The 23247-nt window shown below is 30.6% G+C and overlaps 1 protein-coding gene across 2 annotated transcripts; it reads left to right on the top strand.

Annotated features, from left to right (window-relative positions):
- Nucleotides 1-1164: 1164 nt before the first annotated feature.
- Nucleotides 1165-21601, top strand: LOC104094231 (vanillin aminotransferase). 2 transcript variants are annotated; one of them, XM_070177132.1, is made up of 17 exons: nt 1165-1346; nt 1515-1596; nt 1679-1751; nt 1992-2089; nt 2183-2275; nt 2920-2993; nt 16827-16865; nt 17153-17241; nt 17773-17849; nt 18116-18190; nt 18561-18692; nt 19165-19252; nt 19347-19425; nt 20011-20101; nt 20200-20278; nt 20781-20896; nt 21234-21601. In XM_070177132.1, exons 1-17 carry the CDS (start codon nt 1327-1329, stop codon nt 21327-21329), a joined length of 1401 nt encoding a protein of 466 aa, XP_070033233.1. In that variant the 5' UTR covers nt 1165-1326; the 3' UTR covers nt 21330-21601. The 2 variants fall into 2 exon arrangements, with proteins under 2 accessions (XP_070033233.1, XP_070033234.1); XM_070177133.1 differs by having other exon boundaries at nt 1177-1346; nt 20781-20827.
- The last annotated feature ends 1646 nt before the right edge of the window (nt 21602-23247 follow it).

Genomic DNA, 23247 nt, shown 5'->3' with positions numbered 1-23247 from the left:
GACAACATTTTTACAGGACTCCAAAAAGTCACGAGGACCAAGTTAAAGTCATCTTTATAACCACCTACTACGCACGCATAGTGGCCAAAATTGCAATTGACACTGACAAGGAACAAAGAAATTAAATAGAACTATAGTACTAGAATTTGGATTCCCATTTATGCTAACATTTTTTTCGAGCTAGTTGTGAAGAGGCATAGTCAAGATTTAAAGTTTATCGGTTTTGAACTTGTCATCGACTCATAATTTGTTTTAGTTATTGAGTTCGAAAAATATTTATACATATTCAATGAACTTTTAATACTTATATAATCTAAGCAAAAGTTAATCAATTTGTCTGAATTCATACCTAATACTGTAGCCCGAAATCTAGAGTATCATTTATAAGTTCACTGGAACACAATAGCTTTTGTCGGATCCTTTATATAATTAAGAAATACACTAAATATCTCGAATATTTGATTGTAACTCAATTATTAATATCGTATATTAAATTGACGTCGTTGTAGGAATATATAAATTTCAAATATTGGATCCGCCTCGGTAGCCCGCACCCTAGTTGTCGTCATTGCTTTCATCTTCATCTCAGACCTGTTGCTTCCTGGAAATCAGCACTTAACTCAGGACCTCCCGTAACTAAGGGGACGCTCTAGCCAACTAAGCTATAAGAGCTTATTGCTTTCAGTTCAAACAATTAATCTCTATAAAATTCAAATATAGATACGAATGGTAAATTTGCTGAGAAAACATTATTAAGTAATCGGTAAATTTGCTGAAAAACATTATTAAGTAATCGATTGTTTCTTGTTTTTTAAAAATATTTAGTATTGAAATAATTAAATTTTGTTTAACAATTAGTGGTTGAAACTTGAAAGTGGATTATGATATCAATGGGATTATTGGAGTTTAACTTATATACACTAGCAAGTAAAAGAATTTTTACAAAAAGATTTCTACATATAACTAACCACAAAAATCTAGATTTGATATTTTTTAAAATTAGGCAAATTACTTGTTACAACCGTAAATACAATATAATAATGTAAAAATCTTTATGTTGTAGTGAATATGAGTTAAACTAATCAATGGACCCTCACACCTTTTTTCTTTTATATATATATATATATATATATATATATCTTTACCTTCTTTATACATATCGATTGTCAACCTCTCTATCTCTCGTTCTTTATTTCTTTGCTTGCTTCATCGTTCTCTCTTGTTCTTTGTTCTCCTCAACTTTCTCCAGACTTTGGCTAAAATAAATCTTAGCTTGAAAAAGGAAGAGAGCAGATATAGTTATAATTTCCAAGAAATATTGAAGGAATGGCCAAAATTACTAATAGGTAAGTTCTTCAATCACTTTAATGTGTTAAAAATAGTCTTGTGGTTTCGCGATAAAATTTAGTGATCTTATTATTATAGCACATAAGATTCAGTTACTTCGGCGCAAAAAAATTTATTTTATAACTTTACTGTTATAATGAGTAACCAGAATGTATTTACATTTGCAGATTTGGAGGACATGATATGTTAGCACCCTTCACTGCTGGGTGGCAGAGTGATATGGGTCCTTTAATTATAGAAAAGTCGGAGGTTAGATTTGTACCTTTCTATTGGTTATTTACTTGAGAAATGTTTTGTGTTAATTTAACAATATCTGTGTTATTTGGAACAGGGTTCCTATGTTTATGACATAAATGGGAAGAAGTACCTTGATACTCTATCTGGTTTGTGGTGCAATCCCTTAGGTGCGTTGCAATCCCTTAGATAAGATTTTGCAAGTTCGAGTATATTTTTATTTATTTAATTATGTTTTCAATATATCTTTTAAGTGTGGGTTGGTTTTTTTTTCATATTCATTTTCAAATTGAATAGCGTTAGATTCGAAATCACGAAATCAGGACATACCACGTTGAAATATATGATCAATCTTATTTACTAAAAATTTAACCTTGTTAGACAGAGTATATTTAATTAATTTATTGTAGGGGGAAATGAGCCTCGTCTTGTTGAAGCTGCAAATAAACAACTCAACACATTGCCATTTTACCATTCATTTTGGAATCGTACAACAAAACCTTCTTTGGTATGTCAAACTCTCAGTTGAGCAGTTAATGTCCAGATTTGGCTATTATATTTTACTTAGATGACAGGTTAATTTTTTTTTTTAAACATACAGGATCTTGCAAAGGAGCTCATAGATTTGTTTACTGCAAATAAAATGGCGAAAGCTTTTTTCACAAATAGTGGATCAGAAGCCAATGACACTCAGGTTTTGGTTATTGCCTTCCGATATCACTACTACTATTACTCCCTCCATTCCAGTTTACGTGAAACTATTTCCTTTTTGGTCCGTTTCAAAAAGAATAACCCCTTTCTAAATTTGGAAAGAATTTAGCTTAAACTTACAATTCTACCCTTAATGAGAAGCTTTTATAACCACACAAATACTCTGGCCCTTTTTTGATTTGCTTAGGACCACAAATTCTAAAAGTCTTCATTTTTTCTCAAACTCCGTGCTCAGTCAAACAGGTTCACATAAATTAAAACGGAGAGAGTACTATTTAATGCTGCTACAATTACTACTATTATTACTATTATTATTATTATATTATTATTATTATTAATATAAAAAGCTATCTTATGGTAGCGAGATACGATACTGACCCTTACCTTCAATTGCACAAAATAAAAGACAGTACACAAAGTATTTCACGTTCACGTAAGGTATGACCCTCGAGTAATATAACAGCCTATTCTAATGCACACATCAATGGCTGATTTCACGGCTCGAACCCGTGGCCCATTTGCCCGAGACTCCCCTTCAATTGCACAATCTATCAAACTCAAGGACATTTTGTGGAAAGATTTTCGAGGATATTAAATAATCTTTGACCCATACATGTCAATTTGTAGGTGAAGCTAGTTTGGTATTACAACAATGCACTTGGGAGACCAAAGAAGAAGAAATTTATTGCTCAAGCACAAGCGTACTCTGATTTCTCAACCCATGCTCTACTACTACTACTATTATTATTATTATTATTATTATTATTATTATTATTATTATTATTATTATTATTATTATTATTATTATTATTATTATTATTATTATTATTATTATTATTATTATTATTATTATTATTATTATTATTATTATTATTATTATTATTATTATTATTATTATTATTATTATTATTATTATTATTATTATTATTATTATTATTATTATTATTATTATTATTATTATTATTATTATTATTATTATTATTATTATTATTATTATTATTATTATTATTATTATTATTATTATTATTATTATTATTATTATTATTATTATTATTATTATTATTATTATTATTATTATTATTATTATTATTATTATTATTATTATTATTATTATTATTATTATTATTATTATTATTATTATTATTATTATTATTATTATTATTATTATTATTATTATTATTATTATTATTATTATTATTATTATTATTATTATTATTATTATTATTATTATTATTATTATTATTATTATTATTATTATTATTATTATTATTATTATTATTATTATTATTATTATTATTATTATTATTATTATTATTATTATTATTATTATTATTATTATTATTATTATTATTATTATTATTATTATTATTATTATTATTATTATTATTATTATTATTATTATTATTATTATTATTATTATTATTATTATTATTATTATTATTATTATTATTATTATTATTATTATTATTATTATTATTATTATTATTATTATTATTATTATTATTATTATTATTATTATTATTATTATTATTATTATTATTATTATTATTATTATTATTATTATTATTATTATTATTATTATTATTATTATTATTATTATTATTATTATTATTATTATTATTATTATTATTATTATTATTATTATTATTATTATTATTATTATTATTATTATTATTATTATTATTATTATTATTATTATTATTATTATTATTATTATTATTATTATTATTATTATTATTATTATTATTATTATTATTATTATTATTATTATTATTATTATTATTATTATTATTATTATTATTATTATTATTATTATTATTATTATTATTATTATTATTATTATTATTATTATTATTATTATTATTATTATTATTATTATTATTATTATTATTATTATTATTATTATTATTATTATTATTATTATTATTATTATTATTATTATTATTATTATTATTATTATTATTATTATTATTATTATTATTATTATTATTATTATTATTATTATTATTATTATTATTATTATTATTATTATTATTATTATTATTATTATTATTATTATTATTATTATTATTATTATTATTATTATTATTATTATTATTATTATTATTATTATTATTATTATTATTATTATTAAGTATTATACTGAGTATTCTCATATTACTCAAAATCCGGATGGAAGGATTTGCATTCAGTTTGATGATAATAGTTCCACTTATAATAGACAGTCATTTTCCAATAATAGACTGTTGTCTGCTATTAGTTCTAATTATAATAGATATTCCTTTACCAATCGTAGACTGTTGCCTGATATTCAACATATTTCTCCTGTTGAACCAGTCTATGGACCAGCTAGAAATCGTGCTGCATCTTTACACACAATTTCTACTAAAGTAGGTGATAAACCTGTTGAGAGGGTTAAGATTAACCCCAAAACAAATATTGTTCAGGAAAATGATAATATTTCTGATAAGGATATTCCTTCTGCGTCCGAGATGGATTTTGACCCAAATGATGTTTAAATGATTTCACACCAAATTGATTTTAGTCCCGGATCACAAGCTAGAGGTTATATTCAGAAAGAATTTTTCAGTAAAAAAAGGAACTGGTTTAAAACTTGATTTTTTGATACTTATAGTAAAGAGGATTTAAACAATATTTCTCAAGAATTTTATGAAACTTGTGCTTTACATAATCAAATTATGTATTTTGTTCCTTGGTTTATAACCACATATTTACCACTTTTTATAAAAGTTTTAGAAAGATCTTATAAAGATGGGAGTGGCAATATTACTAAATCCATTTACCCTCCTCAAGCACCTTTTATTTTACCTAATAATACAGGTATTACTTTTACTGCATTTCAAAAATTTATTAATGAAGATGTTGCTGCAGTCAGCATCGCAGAAATAAATAAATTAATTTCTTAAAATAATTATTTGAGCTTATATGTTAAAGTTTTGGGAGAACATATTAGTTTTCTTGATAAAAAACTTGATGATTTAACAGTTTTGATAAAAGAAATGAGTTCTAGCAAGAAAATAACTGATATTGCCTCTACTTCAGGAAGCAAATCAGGAGATAAAATTGTTCTTACTCATATTCAAAGACCCCCTGATATTCAGGATTTTAAATTTAAATCTTTTGAGCAACGTGTTAAATCTTTACCTTGCTTAACCCTTGCTAATCCTACATGGCAAAAGATTATAGAGACTGGTGCGTCTAATATTGGTTACGGAGGGATTTTGAAATAGATAAATCCCAATAATAAACATGAATATCTGATTAGATTCTACTCTGATAAATTCAAATTCTTTTTCAAAAGGTTTTGCAAAACTAGAACTTGAATTAGAACTTGAACTAGCAGCCAAATTAATAATTTTTTCGCGAAGTTTTTCATCAGTAACTTCTTTTAAAAGTTCTATTACATTACCACATGTAATAGTTTTCATATTTAAATTTTTAAATTGTGATTGTAATTTATAAAATTCATCATCACAAGCACATGTATCACCTTTGCAAGTTGTACAAGTATTATCAACATTTTTATCACTATCAGATAAATCAAGTAAATCTATTTCATCTTCGGATTCTGACTCAGAATAACAATCCGATTCTGATCCAGAAGTGTATAACAAACCATAAACCTTATCACGTAACTCATCGTCTAGTCCTAAGGTTTTCAGCTTTTGAAGCTTACAATTCGGAGCTATATGGCCAAATTTACCACACTTATATCACTTAATGTCAGCTAGATCTCTCTTAGACCAATTTTTGGTAAATCTAGTAGCCTTACGATGGGCTTTCTTAGCTTCTCGTTCTTCTTTGGATCTATATCTAGATCTCCTTCTCCTATAAGGACTAACTTGGTTGGGGTATCTATGATACTTATGTTTCTTCTTCTTATGAGTAGAAGTCTCGGGTAAACCGAACTGGGTGCAAAAGTTCCCTAATTGGTTTCTTTCCTTAAGCTTATCCATTTTAAGCTGTCTGGACAATCTTAATTCATTGCACAGGTTTAACCCTTCCTGTGTGCAAATTCCCATCAACTTATCATAGGTATAATCTCTGTATGAAATTTTACCATAACTACCTCTTAAAATCTTTCTAACTCTTTCAGCAAATAAAGAGGGAAGGCCATCTATAAACTTAGCTTTTCAATGTTCAAGCTTATTTTCTGGTAGTTCCATCACTCTACTCATAAAAGTGTCTTTATATCATCTAAACTCACTTAAAGTCTTACATCTAAGGCTATTAAGAAGAGTACGAACAGTCTCATTCTGGTTGGTAAATCTACCATTAAAGTGTTCTAATATAGTAAGAATAAGGGTATAAACGACATCTTCTCTATTTGCCACTAGGGCCATGCCTAAGTTATCAACTCCTTCGTCAATGGCTTTAGCGTTAATAACTATTGCCCTTTCTTCGACAGTCAAATAATTATCCCACCAGCCACGCAGTTGGCCAGTAAAACCTGCAACAATCATTCTGCAAATATTTCTATCTGTATTTTTCACGCTTTTACAGATAGTTGCATACATAAGCATTCTATGTACAAGAATAGTTAATTGCCTATCAGTCAAATCATCAAGATTCCATTCATAAATTTCGGAACCACTATAAGACGTATTAGTCTAATTTCAATCACGTTCCTCTATTAAAACATCTTGAGGAGTAGGACGATTGTAATAATAAGTCTGCATACTAGGTTTATTAGCATATCTGCTATCAGTAAACTTATTATTTTTTTTGGGATAACTTTTGAGTTTATTAAACTCTAACAAAATATCATTTTTATAATCAAAAGTAGCATCCATTTTATCAGCAAAATCTTTTGATAAATCAATAGGTTTAATATTCAAACCGGATAACTTTTTATCAAGAAGTTCTTCTAAGTCATCAAAAGATTTAAATTTAAAATCCTGAATATCAGGGGGTCTTTGAATATGAGTAAGAACAATTTTATCTCCTGATTTGCTTCCTGAAGTAGAGGCAATATCGGTTATTTTCTTGCTAGTACTCATTTCTTTTATCAAAACTGTTAAATCATCAAGTTTTTTATCAAGAAAACTAATATGTTCTCCCAAAACTTTAACATATAAGCTCAAATAATTATTTTAAAAAATCAATTTATTAATTTCTGCGATGCTGACTGCAATAACATCTTCATCAATAAATTTTTGAAATGCAGTAAAAGTAATACCTGTATTATTACTTAAAACAAAAGGTGCTTGAGGAGGGTAAATGGCTTTAGTAATATTGCCACTCCCGTCTTTATAAGATCTTTCTAAAACTTTTATAAAAAGTGGTAAATGTGTGGTTATAAACCAAGGAACAAAATACATAATTTGATTATGTAAAGAACAAGTTTCATAAAATTCTTGAGAAATATTGTTTAAATCCTCTTTACTATAAGTATCAAAAAACCAAGTTTTAAACCGGTTCTATTTTTCACTGAAAAATTCTTTCTGAATATAACCTCTAGCTTGTGATCCAGGACTAAAATCAATTTGGTGTGGAATTATTTAAACATCATTTGGGTCAAAATCCATCTCGGATGCAGAAGGAATATCCTTATTAGAAATATTATCATTTTTCTGAATAATATTTGTCTTGGGGTTAATCTTAACCCTTTCAACTGGCTTATCACCTACTTTTGTAGAATATTTTTGCAAAGATGCAACACGACTTCTAGCTGGTCCATAGACTGGTTCAACAGGAGAAATATGTTGAATATCGGGTAATAGTCTATGATTTGTAAAAGAATGTCTATTATAATTAGAACTAATAGTAGGTAACAGTCTATTATTAGAAAATGACTGTCTACTATAAGTGGAACTATTATCGTCAAACTGAATGTAAATCCTTCCATCCGGATTTTGAGTAATATGAGAATACTCAGTATTACTGACAGGATCAGTTATCTGACTGGGGGATATAACCGAATCCAAAGTCCATGTAGTTGGAAAATTAATTTTCTCCCACTTAATAGGTCTCCTCGTGGTGACCTTAGACTTTGCAAAATTCGTTTCCACTAAAATAGTCTGATCAGATGTATCATATAATTTACATCTGGGGTTTAACATAGATAGCAATTTGAAATAAATCCTATACGATAAACATATAAGTTCAGAACCAGGCGCATAATTATAACCATGCATTTTTACATTTAATGTTAATGCATCAAGTATATTAACATCAGATAAAGATAATTGTAGATTGGGTTGAGTATTAAAATATACTGGGCCGTAGGCAACAGTAGATTCAATAGAACCCATTAGAGACTGTCTGAAATTCAGATTTCTAGCATCTCTAAGAGCGGCTAAAAACGTCTCTGGTAACCCTTTAAGGGTTAATGACTTAAAAGCTATTTGTACCACACCAATATGCAAATAATTATACTGGTGTTTATAAACATCTATATCATGCTTGTTTAACAAACGAATAGTCTGTTCAGACGAATTCAAAACTAAAGATTGCTCAGTTGTTTTAACAAGTTGTTTAGAAGAGAGTTTATCAAACCATCCATAATCATATATTGTTCTAATAGGGACTTTAGGAATAGTCCATTTGTTTAACAAATCAAGGTTTTGAGGTATATCTACCTCTTCCAACCTAGTATTTTTCATACTAGTTTCTCCTAAATCCATATTTTAGAAACATATCTATATCGAATATTTCATATCTATCTTATATATACCATGAAAGTACCTAGGCTCTGATGATAATTGTTTATCATCTCTGCTTTATCTCCTTCTTGAAAGGAGATCCTTCTGGCAATATGCCTGATTGAACTGTCATCAATTACCTCTTTCTGAGGTTTGCTGGAATATTCTTGGATTTTTATTTCAATTGAGTCCAAGAGTTCTTGACCATATAATGTCTTTGTTTTGGAATCCTTCTTCATTAACTTATCCCAAAAGTTGTTGTAAAAAGTCCTGTATAAGCATGGGACTTGTTCTTCGGTGAATCCGACTTCTGGATTCCATTTATGAATCCAGGGAATAGAGAATTCCAGAAAGAAATAAATCTGGTTAATTTTATCTGGGTAACAGATATGATCTGTGTGATATAAGTTGTTTATAAAAGGGGAAATTTTTATCCATTCTTTGTATAACCTAAGAAATGGATCTGGTAAAATTTTTACTGTCGGGCCGTGGTATGACCACCAGTTCAAAAACCAATTAGGAATAGCCTCTGCAAATATCTTTGCACATGCTTTAATAAACCAAGTATATTTGTGTCGATCATTATTGTAGTATAATACTTTATCAAATACCTGGATATAATCCCAATAGGTAAAATTCATTCTAGATTTGTTAAGGCTTATCTGCCTTTCTTTCATTGTGGATATACCCTAGTCTTCAACAAATATAATCTGTTTAATTATAATCTTCGAGAAGTTATAAACGTTCTCGTCTGTGCTATATCCAGAAAAGTGCTAAAAAAATTTAACAGGATCAAGTGGCGGGCGGTAATCCGCCATGCCTTCTCAATTAAATTAAAACAGAAATCACCGTTTGACCGGGAACTAGACTTGTTTCACACCTCACATCTGACATTTATATGTCTGGAAGGTTTTCACCAGTTAAAGATTTCTATTTTAACATACTTGAGAATTCTTAATCTAGCCAATTCAGTACCCTTATATTTAAAGACTGGCGGTAATCTGCACAATCAGTAAGGATATAAGAATTAAAATATACTTGAATTTTATATATAGTTTAGTGACTGTATGGAAGGTTAAAAACCTTTACTCAAGCAAGGGGTCTGTCATAATATAATACATACTTTTATTGAGCTCATGTGTCTAACAGTTCTAACCGTGAAAGAAGATGCCCTTTTAACTCTTTTATCGGGCTGAGGTTCACGGCTGGCTAGACGAAACCACTAAGGCAAAGCCAATAAGAGCAGTGTTATATTAGACTATACCAACCATCTTGACACCAAGTCAAAACTCTATATATAAAGTTCATTTATATTTAAATAGATGCCGTCTCTTTCATGGTTTATATAGGAGAGAAGTTAGATACTCAACATAGATATGAAGTCTCTTAGCAGGACATCGTCACGGCCAGATAGGAGAGACTAGAAGAAAAACTAAATAAGAAAAAAACATATGCCTTGTGGCCAAGATGCAAGGCCCTGAAGATGAAGAACTGAAAACTTTATTTACTCTTGTTCTTCTATTACAAGCTACCAGCTACAAACTCTTACTTACAACTTTAGAGAGAGAAAGAGAGTTTTAGAGAGAGAGGGTCTCGCTTCGCTTCCTTTCTTCTGAACGAATGAAACGTATAAATAGAAAAGAAAAGAATCTATGAACAGTAAAAAGTGGGTCCCGTGGGTCCCTGTTACAGTATTTTTACTATACAAAACAGTATTTCTACTATTGAAACAGTGTATCTACTATTGATGAACAGTGTATCTACTGTTTAAGTGGGGTCCGGCGGCTTCACTGTGCTATGGGGTCTAGCTATTTCACTGTGCTGGTCTCTTTTCTGCTTCTTTCATTTTGCGGATGAATTCTTCCGCATTCTGCAAATCTTCATCAGACAGTATTTTCTCTAATTCAAAGGGTTGAGAATCTTCAGCGATATCATCGTTGCTGGTTTCACTCTGCATAGAATTGTCTGATTTCTCATATTGATTAATGGAATGAAGTAAATTTCTTTTGACCTCTTCCAAGTAATTATTTATCATCTCTGCTTTATCTCCTTCTTGAAAGGAGATCCTTCTGGCAATATGCCTGACTGAACTGTCATCAATTACCTCTTTCTGAGGTTTGCTGGAATATTCTTGGATTTTTATTTCAATTGAGTCCAAGAGTTCTTGACCATATAATGTCTTTATTTTGGGATGCTTCTTCATTAACTTATCCCAAAAGTTGTTGTAAAAAGTCCTGTATAAGCATGGGACTTGTTCTTCGGTGAATCCGACTTCTGGATTCCATTTGTGAATCCAGGGAATAGAGAATTCCAGAAAGAAATAAATCTGGTTAATTTTATCTGGGTAACAGATATGATCTGTGTGATATAAGTTATTTATAAAAGGGGAAATTTTTATCCATTCTTTGTATAACCTGAGAAATGGATCTAGTAAAAATTTTACTATCGGGCCGTGGTATGACCACTAGTTCAAAAACCAATTAGGAACAGCCTCTGCAAATATCTTTGCACATACTTTAATAAACCAAGTATGTTTGTGTCGATCATTATTGTAGTATAACACTTTATCAAATGCCTGGATATAATCCCAATAGGTAAAATTCATTCTAGATTTGTTAAGGCTTATCTGCCTTTCTTTCATTGTGGATATACCCCAGTCTTCAACAAATATAATCTGTTTAATTATAATCTTCGAGAAGTTATAAACGTTCTCGTCTGTGCTATATCCAGAAAAGTGCTGAAAATCTGCACTGCCAGTACTGGTTAGTATTATTTCATAATAGGAGCGGATTTTGTATGACTCACCCGGATAATATAACCCATTTATTAAATACCTTTGGAATATCTTCCACGGCTCTTCTTTTCTCTGAATGTCAGAGTTTTCTAAAAGAAATATCATTTCCTTTTTTGACACTTTCTCATATGACTTGATATCATCATTGTCATCTTTTGTGATGGAAGCAAAAGTATCACTTTGCTTGGCAGAAATATCTTTCTGTTTTTGAGCAGTCAAATATGCCTGCAAATATGCGTATAACGGACTGTCTTCTGGAATATCTTCCAGATGGACGGATGGTCCGATCGATGATTCTTCTCTGAGAGATATCCTCTCATTGGTTAAACTCTTTCTTCCCATTTGTATAACTGGGGAGTTTGATGTGGATCCGTATGACGATCCTGAAAGTGATGATCTTCCTCTGGACTGTGGGGATGATCTTCCCCAACCTCTACCTCTTCCCCTACCCCAGGGGGGTTCCATCCTGTAAATATTCACGGGATAAGAAATCTGGAAGAGAATTATCAATTCCCTTTTTATATTGTATTTCAAAATCAAAAGGGGCTAATTGAGCCTGCCATCTTGCAAATATCATTTTCGAGGCATCATGTTTAAAGTCTTTGTTAAACATATATTTAACAGATTGTGCGTCAGTTTTTATCAAAAACTTTTGATTGTATAAGTCGTCCTGAAATTTTAAAACACATTTTACTATGGTTAACATTTCATGTGCCACAGTAACATATTTTCTCGGGCTTCAGACCATTTACCAGAGTAGAATCTAATCAGATATTCATGTTTATTATTGGGATTTATCTGTTTCAAAATTCCTTTGTAACCAATATTAGACGCATCAGTCTCTATAATCTTTTGCCATGTAGGATTAGCAAGGGTTAAGCAAGGTAAAGATTTAACACGTTGCTTAATATTTTTAACCAAAGTAGTATGACTATCAGTCCAAGAATTTTTATAATTCTTTTTTAGCCTATCATATAAGGAGGCTAAATCACGCGACAAATCTTTATAAAAAGGCGAAATATAATTTAAACTTCCCAAAAATCTTTGTAACTGAGTTCTATCAGTAATAACATCGGAAAATTTTGAAGCAAAATCTATCGATCTTTGAATAGGAGTAATTTTTCCTTAACAAATATAATGTCCTAAGATTCGAATGTTAGTTTGGAATAAACTCATTTTTTGTTTTGAGATAACCAAACCATTTTGTATAACAATTCTTTTGAAAATGACTAAATGCTTAATATGCATTTCAAGTGTTTTGGAAAATACCAAAATATCATCGATATAAACAATGATGAAGTCTAGATAGGGGTTGAAAATATCATTCATAATTTTTTGGAATTCTGAAGGGGCATTTTTCAGACCAAAAGGCATAACATTCCATTTATATTGCCCAAATGGAACATTAAAAGCAGTTCTATAAGTATGCTCTTTAAATATTTGAATCTGCCAGTATCCAGATTTTAAATCGAATTTTGAAAATATATTGGCATCATATAATCTAGACAATAAATCTCTTTTATTAGGAATAGGATACCTAATCCACTTCAAATATTTATTCAAGGGCTTATAATTAATGACCAATCTAGGAACACCACGTTCCTTTTCAGCTGCGTTATTAACATAAAAAGCTGTACAAGACCAAGGAGATTTTGAGGGTTTTATCAAACCCTTTGATAGCAACTATCAATCTCTTTTTTGCAAAATTCTACCAATTCTGCATTCATCTGACAAGGTCGAGATTTAGTAGGAATATCATCCTCAGAGAAATTATCTTCATATGGAAGAGTGACAATATGCTTTTTTCGATTCCAAAAAGCACTAGGATGCTCAGCACAAATATCAACAGCAATCTGCTCGGAAATTAATTTGATTTTTTCCTGTACTTTAGTAAAATTTAAATTATCAAATATATTCATACTAAACAATTCTAATTGTAAAGAATCAACATGGTTTTGCTTCATATCAATTAAAGCATTAATATCTCTAGTTACTGGATCTGTAACAAAAGTATAACTTATCTCTTTATCCTTATAGGTAGCAGTAAAACCTTTCGAGTCTATACTAGTAAAAGGATAAATAGCGTTAATAAACGGTATTCCAAGTATAATAGGAGGGTATAACTGATTTTTTACCAAAAAAAAAGTGAGGAATACAGACTTTATTCTGACAAATACCTGTATTAGGAAGCTTATACTTTATATCTAAAGCATGTCCGGATGCAGATCTAACCATATGAGTAGTTTTTTGAAAATATTTTGTAGGTATTAAACCTTCTTGAATGCAGCTAACATCTGCTCCACTATCAATCATGGCAATGTTTGTAATTGAAAAACTATTATCAATGAGAATAGTACATTTGATATACCATTTATGAGCAGTAATAATTTGCATCATTCCTAAAAACATATCATGTTTAGGATTAAAACTAATAGGTTTTTCTTCAATATCATTTTCAAAAATACCTTTATTTTTATCATTAGATTTCTCAGCTGGAGAATTGATTTTCTCAATCTGAGTAATCCTATGATCACAAATCATTTGATTTTGTTTAAGAGATTTGATCTCTCGTTTCAAGTTTTCAACTTCAATTTTTAAATCATCGAAAGAAGAATCTCTTGATGGAGTTGCATTTTTATTTAAAAGACGGTTATTAACCTCTAGTAAAGAATAAGGCGGAGAATATTCAAATTCTTTTTCAAAAGGTTTTGCAAAACTAGAATTTGAATTAGAACTTGAACTAGCGGCCAAATTAATAATTTTTTCACGAAGTTTTTTATCAGTAACTTCTTTTAAAAGTTCTATTACATTATCACATGTAATAGTTTTCATATTCAAATTTTCAAATTGTGATTGTAATTTATAAAATTCATCATCACAAGCACATGTATCACCTTTGCAAGTTGTACAAGTATTATCAAAATTTTTATCACTATCAGATAAATCAAGTAAATCTATTTCAGCTTCGGATTCTGACTCAGAATAATAATCCGATTCTGATCCAGAAGTGTATAACAAACCATAAACCTTATCACGTAACTCATCGTCTAGTCCTAAGGTTTTCAGCTTTTGAAGTTTATCATTCGGAGCTATATGGCCAAATTTACCACACTTATAACACTTAATGTCAGCTAGATCTCTCTTAGACCTATTTTTGGTAAATCTAGTAGCCTTACGATGGGCTTTCTTAGCTTCTCGTTCTTCTTTGGATCTATATCTAGATCTCTTTCTCCTATAAGGACTGTCTTGGTTGGGGTATCTATGATACTTATGTTTCTTCTTCTTATGAGTAGAAGTCTCGGGTAAACCGAACTGGGTGCAAAAGTCCCCTAATTGGTTTCTTTCCTTAAGCTTATCCATTTTAAGCTGTCTGGACAATCTTAATTCATTGCACAGGTTTAACCCTTCCTGTGTGAAAATTCCTATCAACTTACCATAGGTATAATCTCTGTATGGAATTTCACCATAATTACCTCTTAAAATCTTTCTAACTCTTTCAGCAAATAAAGAGGGAAGGCCATCTATAAACTTAGCTTTCCAATGTTCAAGCTTATTTTCTGGTAGTTCCATCACTCTACTCATAAAAGTGTCTTTATACCATCTAAACTCACTTAAAGTCTTACATCTAAGGCTATTAAGGAGAGTACGAACAGTCTCATTCTGGTTGGTAAATCTACAATTAAAGTGTTCTAATATAGTAAGAATAAGGGTATAAACGGCATCTTCTCTATTTGCCACTAGGGCCATGCCTAAGTTATCAACTCCTTCGTCAATGGCTTTAGCGTTAATAACTATTGCCCTTTCTTCGACAGTCAAATAATTATCCCACCAGCCACGCAGTTGGCCAGTAAAACCTGCAACGATCATTCTGCAAATATTTCTATCTGTATTTTTTACGCTTTTACAGATAGTTGCATACATAAGCATTCTATGTACAAGAATAGATAATTGCCTATCAGTCAAACCATCAAGATTCCATTCATAAATTTCGGAACCACTGTAAGACGTGTTAGTCTGATTCCAATCACATTCCTCTATTAAAACATCTTGAGGAGTAGGACGATTGTAATAATAAGTCTGCATTCTAGGTTTATCAGCATATCTGCTATCAGTAAACTTATTATTCTTTTTGGGATAACTTTTGAGTTTATTAAACTCTAACAAAACATCATTTTTATAATCAAAAGTAGCATCCATTTTATCAGCAAAATCTTTTGATAAATCAATAGGTTTAATATTCAAACCGGATAATATTTTATCAAGAAGTTTTTCTAAGTCATCAAAAGATTTAAATTTAAAATTCTGAATATCAGGAGGTCTTTGAATATGAGTAAGAACAATTTTATCTCCTGATTTGCTTCCTGAAGTAGAGGCAATATCAGTTATTTTCTTGCTAGTACTCATTTCTTTTATCAAAACTGTTAAATCATCAAGTTTTTTAACAAAAAAACTAATATGTTCTCCCAAAACTTTAACATATAAGCTCAAATAATTATTTTGAGAAATTAATTTATTAATTTCTGCGATGCTGACTGCAGCAACATCTTCATCAATAAATTTTTGAAATACAGTAAAAGTAATACCTGTATTATTAGGTAAAACAAAAGGTGCTTGAGGAAGGTAAATGGCTTTAGTAATATTGCCACTCCCGTCTTTATAAGATCTTTCTAAAACTTTTATAAAAAGTGGTAAATATGTGGTTATAAACCAAGGAACAAAATACATAATTTGATTATGTAAAGCACAAGTTTCAAAAAACCAAGTTTTAAACCGGTTCCATTTTTCCCTGATAAATTCTTTCTGAATATAACCTCTAGCACTTTTCTGGATATAGCACAGAAAATACAGGTATTATTATTATTATTATTAAGTATTATAATAATAATAATAATTATTATTAAGTATTATTATTATTATTATTATTATTATTATTATTATTATTAAGTATTATTATTATTATTATTATTATTATTATTATTATTATTATTATTATTATTATTATTATTGTTTGGTTGTGTTCTGTATATTATTTCATTTGGCTTACATAATATTTTTCATATGTCACCTTCAAACAGATATCATGGGACCACTTTCATTTCCGCAAGTCTCTCTGGGTAATATACTTTTTTATTTTATATGGAAGTATTTGATTTGATACGGAGTTTATTGAAAAAAAATGTTTTGGTGTTTTTGAAAGGTATCCTTAGATTTGTGGTCTTAAAAAAATGTTATGATATTTCTATTGCTTTAATTAAGATCATTTTATTAAGGATAAAATAAAAAAGTTAAAACTAAAAGAGTTTTCAAATATGAAAAATTAAAAAGAAAAGAACCTGGTATAAAATGGAAGGAATGTAGTATTTGTTTCAAGAATTATTTATACTAATATTTTATTTTGCAGTATTCCTGCACTACATCACAAATTCGATTTGCCAGCTTCATTTGTTTTGCACACTGACTGCCCTCATTATTGGCGATATCATCTGCCAGGTATTTATTTATCCTTATTTCTTATTGTACCCTAATCTTTTGGGAAAATCAGTAATTTTGGTACAAATCCATATGTTAGAGAAATTAATTAAATTTGTACTATAATTAAATTTAAAACTTAGTTATTAACACATGAAATCGTTATTATAAGATCTAGAACCCATAAAGTTTAATCTTGAGTCCATCTTTGCTGATCTTTTATGGTCAGAGGCGAACCTACTCTTTGGGTAAGGGGGTCATCGGCCCGGTAACTTCTGAAAAAATATATGTATATATGTAACATGTATATATTTTGATTGGCACCCTAAAACTTAATGCTTAGGCAGTTGTATTGGTCGGCTTGGGGGGGAGGTGGGGAGGGGGGGGAACGTCTTGACTTTTAGTGTTCTGCCTTGATTCAATTTTCACTTTAGCATTTGCTCAAATATTTATTCCGCAGTATTGCCCCCGCCAATTTGCAATTTCAAATCCCGAGTCCACCTGTGTATGGTGTAAGTTGCTAGAAGTATCCACTAACATGTTGCATGTCAGGTGAGACGGAAGAAGAGTTCTCGACAAGGTTGGCCAATAATTTGGAAAATATTATATTCAAAGAGGGACCTGAAACTGTAATTTTCATCTACTTTTATCGCTTATTGTGTTTCCTTTGCAAATTTAATCGCAGTGAGTGTTTACACCAAATCAATATACGTATTATATGTGTATATGCATAGGTTTTTCTCGCTCAGTTGTCATTAATCAATGTATATTATCACTTTATTAAATAATTTAACCATGGTAAATTGATACGGTTTGGTGAAAACAACGGATACATATAAATTGTTACTATATATAGGTGGTGAACTGATGATGATTAATTTACTCGTTCACTTAGGTAGCTGCTTTTATTGCCGAACCTGTCATTGGGGGAGGAGGTGTCATACCTCCTCCAGCAAGCTATTTTGATAAGGTGAGATTTCCTTTTCATTTTATAGATAGAAACATATACAATAACTAAGAATTATAAGCTTTTTAATTTGTATTAACAAAGATTGTTGAATAGGGCAACAATACATCACCTCCCCTCTGCCTTTTCTTTGATATTTGATTAATGAAATGCATGATAGAAGGATTTAAGTTATTGTAAGCATTGAAAATGAAATGCATGATAGAATGATAGAAATATATGTATATATGTATAATATGTGTATAAAATGTATAATTATATATAATTAGTACATAATTCATGTATACCAGATAAAAAGTAAACAATGAATATAGCGTCATAGTGTTTATACTTACAAATAGCTGAAGCAATAACTCTTCCTACTCATTTTTAGATCCAAGTTGTTCTCAAGAAGTATGACATTCTGTTTATTGCGGATGAGGTCATATGTGGATTTGGAAGGCTTGGGACAATGTTTGGCTGTGATAAGTACAACATCAAACCTGATCTTGTCTCTTTAGCAAAGGTAGATTAAATAGCTATGTTCAATTTATGCAAATTACAGCCTACTTTTAATTCAAAAATATTAAAAATTTCAAGAATCTGTATACTATCAATGTATTTTAACATGTTATCGAGGGTTGTCTATTGCAATTTTTGAGTAATCAATTAGAGTTATTATAGACATTTACTCTTTGTTGTAGGTCATCTTTAATTTTGGAGTTAGGTTGAAGAAGGGATATTAAATCCTCTTTGATGAAAAATTATACTGTATAAATAGAATAAAAATGATTTTCTTGGTTAAGTATAAGCCGTTAAATTTCCTTGACCATAAGAGAAAATTCTAGTGACGTGAAACGAGGGTTAAAGAATTGCTACTTTGAATCTCCTTGTATAAATTTTTGACTGCGGTGCTGATCATCTTTTACACTACTGATGCGTAGAAGTGAAACTTATATCTAAATTCCGGATATGTATCCCTTTAAGTGTTCTTTCAGGCACTTTCATCTGGATATATACCAATTGGTGCTGTCCTTGTAAGCCCTGAAGTTTCTGATGTTATACATTCTGAAAGCAATAAAATTGGTGAGGATAATATCAATTCGATAGGATATAAAATCCTCTTCTTTTTGTTAACCAAATCTTCTTCATTTGTTTTTATTTTTATATTTGCAACTAGGTTCTTTTCCCCATGGATTTACGTATTCTGGGCATCCAGTCGCGTGTGCGGTTGCCTTGGAAGCACTGAAGATCTACAAGTATGTAACCTTTCTTTTTCTGACTGAAAATCTGTTTTCGAAAAACAATCCCCATCTAATTTACTTTCAACAATCACTGCTTGTTGTTGGTAGTATAATTGAGTGACCCGACATTTGACTTGATAATCACTAATTAACAAAATACTCTATTAGTTTCAGTTTGTCGAGGGTCTATCAGATATAGCCTATCTACCTTCACACGGTAGGGGTAAGGTCTGCGTACACATTATCCTCCTAGACCCTACTTGTTGGATTACACTGAGATTTTTTTTGTTGTTGTTTCAACTATATATATATGACCTTATTTTCTTTTCAGTCTATTTAAAAAAGAATGGTTCCTTTTTAAAACTAGAAAAAATTTAACTTAAACTTCTCATCTTATCCTTAATGAGTAGCTATTTATAGCCACACAGATGTTATTACATGTTTAAGATTACAAGTTTTGATATTCATATTTTATTCTTATACTGTGTAGCGAGACAAACTACGATATATATATTGAAATGGAGGGGCAGTAGTTTCCCAACTTGGATATTGAACTTACATACCGCTTAAGCACTGAAAAAGATTCAAATTATTTTTCAGGGAAAGAAATATTATTGAGATAGTGAACAAAATATCACCAAAGTTCCAAGAAGGTCTGAAAGCATTTTCCGACAGTCCCATAATCGGGGAGGTATAGTAATTATCATGATAGAAGTAGGCTACTTAAAATGTCTTAATTACCTATTAATTATTTTATTTTTATCAAATATTTTTTGTTCTTTTTTTCAGATAAGGGGAATTGGTTTGGTACTTTCTACAGAGTTTGTAGATAACAAATCTCCTAATGATCCCTTTCCTCCTGAATGGGGTATGTTTTATATCTCTCGTCTTATCTGAGGTTAAGTTAAATTCTATGAATAAGGGCTAAATATATTCTTGTACTATGAGAAATAGTTTAAACAATCCCTCCATTTCAGTATTCGTCTATAGATAACCTCACTATTATACAATTACTCAAATTTGCCCCTAATACTAATGGAGGGGACACATGGGGATTGTTGGTCCATATTATTATGTATTTGTTTGGGGGGGGGGGGGGGTATGGGTCAGATAATGGGTTAAATTAAGGGGTGAATTTGTAAAAGAACCGGATATTATATTTTGGGGTGGGTTTGAGTTTCTGGCCTGCCACGTGTCTCCTATGTTAGCATTAGGAGTAAATTTGAGCAATTGTATAACGGTGAGGTTAGCTATCGACGAATACTCAAATGGAAGGTCATTTTAAACTATTTATCATAGTACATGCATATATTTGATACTTTTTAGTAAATTCTAAGCTTAATTTGAGAAATTGTTCATTCTTTACTTAGGTGTTGGTCCATATTTTGGAGCACAGTGTGAGAAGTACGGGATGTTGGTAAGTTGTGTTGGCGATTACATAAATATGGCTCCTCCATTTACTTTGAGTCTTGACGAACTTGACGAGGTAAGTTCCTGGGAAATGCATTTGATAGTATTACTTTGCATTTGTTAAAAATATATTAAGAATCACATTTATATTCACTACAAAAAATAAAGTTTTCCAACGGTGATCAACTTTTAGTGGCGACTCCTTTAGTCGTCGCAAAAGTAAGGGTTTTCATGGCGAATTTAAGGAGTCACTAGGGGGAAGTCTCAGTGACTCATCTTTTCACCTATGTGGCGACTCATTTCTTGTGATCATTTGAATGCTGTTGGTTTCCTTGGAATTTTTTTATGATCAATTTTTCTCGGATTACATTCTCGTTTCATGCAAACTGAAAAAACAGTTCTCGTTTTTGCAGTTGATAAGCATATATGGGAAAGCACTGAAGGATACCGAAAAGAGAGTGGAAGAACGGAAGTCCCAAAAGAAGGAAATGATGATGGCAAAAGCATGAAAACAACAGAAGAACAAAAGAGGAACAAATAAAATTCTAAGTCCCCAGACTCTGTTAGCTACTCTTAGATGTCTAATTTAGATCAAAATATTAACTAGGCCAGAATCCGAAACTAGCTGGGATCCTTTCTATGAATCCTCTATATTTATTTGGAGGATTTATCATAGTTAGACTTGTTTTACTCTGGTCGTCTACATCGACTTGTTAGTAAACTCGGTGCTTTAAACTGCTTAAGCTTTGCTAAATAAATTCAGAAAATTTTCCATTTTCAAGTTGCTCTACTCTTTCTTCTTATTGCTACTTAGTAATAATGTTGGTTGGAGCTTTGAAGGAGAGCCTTGACGTAACTGGTAAAGTTATTTCCATGTGACCAGGAGGTCACGGGTTCGAGTCGTGGAAATAGTCTTTTGTAGAAATGCAGGATAAGGCTGCGTACAATAGACCTTTGTGGTCCGGCCCTTCCCCAGACCCCGCGCATAGCGGGAGCTTAGTGAACCGGGCAGCTTTGCACACCAAATTTTCTATTGAAGGAGTCTGTTCAAAAGAGGCGAGCGAAATGGGAGCAGCCTAAACCATGAAAAACAGGGTTATGGGAGAGCAAAGCAAGTATCTTGCTGCTAGGCGAAGCAAGCCCTAATGCAGCACCTAGATAGCGAAAGTCCAGTAGCCGAAAGCATCAGTAGCTCCAATTTGGACTGTTGATCCGGCTGGTTTCTGTACCTGTAAATCAAACTGAATCAGAATACTCTCAAGCAAACTCTGAAATTTGGCATAATAGAATTCCCTTCAAAGTATCTTTTTTCATGTACAAGTTACTTGAAGCTTCCCACAGATGATATATTCTAAAAAATTTCGACTTCCTTGGTCCATCTAGATGCCTGTATTGCAATGAATACTTGCGGGATGCTTCGTGCACCTGCACATTTGATGGCATATATCATTAAACAATATTGCACTGTCTTATGAAGCTCATGGTCAATGCTCAGTTTCCTAGTTCCTATACACACTTTCTCTGCGACGTGGGAAAATCACAAAGCAACAACTGAATAAGTAATTCCTCTATCCCAATGTATGTGACACTTTTTAGTTTTGGAATAAAATTGAACTCTGTTATTTATTTGCTAGTTCATTTTTATGCAATTCCATTCATTTATCTCTTATTCCCGTTCAGCTTTAGGAAATAGGCTGACATTAATCCTACTAGAAGTTATATGTTCTTACTCTGTGTCTACTTTCCATTTTAACTATACATGCATCCGATTAGCTGTTTGTGAATTATCTGGTGCTTAGCAAATCATGGATCAAGTGTGCCGATCACGGCCTATGGGTTTTGGGTCGGGACACTAATGATCAGTATACAAAGCTTAAAATCGTTAACTATAATGTTGGTGTACAGATTAAACAACTCTCCAAGTTCAAAGATGCTACTATAGGTTTGGTGGTATTTAGTGCTATAGTTGCCATAAGTATTGATGCAAAATCTATGATTTTCATGGAGCTGCCACAAGTCCGGTCTGAGGAGGGTAGTATGTATGTAGATCTTACCCCTACCTTAAGAAGGGAGAGTATATTTCAGATAGACCCTTGGCTGATAGAAAGATGAAAAGAAGCAGTGGCAATATACAATAACAACAACAAAATACAAAGAAATCCGAAGCGAAAGATAATAAGAAAACAACATATAGTAATAGCAATGTAAAAATAAGAAAAATACTAAACTAATACTAAAACTACATGTATGGAAAAAATCAACGCTCGGCTAGCTACTAACCTTCTATCCTAATGCTCGACATCCATACCCTCTTATCAAAAGTTATGTCCTCGGTAAGCTGAAACAGCACCATGTCCTGTCTAATCGCCTCTCCCCAATACTTCTTTGGCCTACCTCTATATCTCTTTATACCTTCCAAGGACAACC

The sequence above is a fragment of the Nicotiana tomentosiformis genome, chromosome 6 (genome assembly GCF_000390325.3).
Source record: "Nicotiana tomentosiformis chromosome 6, ASM39032v3, whole genome shotgun sequence".
In the NCBI taxonomy this organism is placed as follows: domain Eukaryota; kingdom Viridiplantae; phylum Streptophyta; class Magnoliopsida; order Solanales; family Solanaceae; genus Nicotiana; species Nicotiana tomentosiformis.
This window is presented reverse-complemented; position numbering and strand designations above follow the sequence as displayed.

Bases quoted from the DNA above. Each gene is read 5' to 3' on its own strand.
- LOC104094231 (XM_070177132.1), top strand. From the start codon at position 1,327: ATGGCCAAAATTACTAATAG. The intron at 1,347-1,514 runs GTAAGTTCTTCA...TTACATTTGCAG, and splicing joins ATGGCCAAAATTACTAATAG to ATTTGGAGGACATGATATGT. The intron at 16,866-17,152 runs GTAATATACTTT...TTTATTTTGCAG, and splicing joins ATTTCCGCAAGTCTCTCTGG to TATTCCTGCACTACATCACA.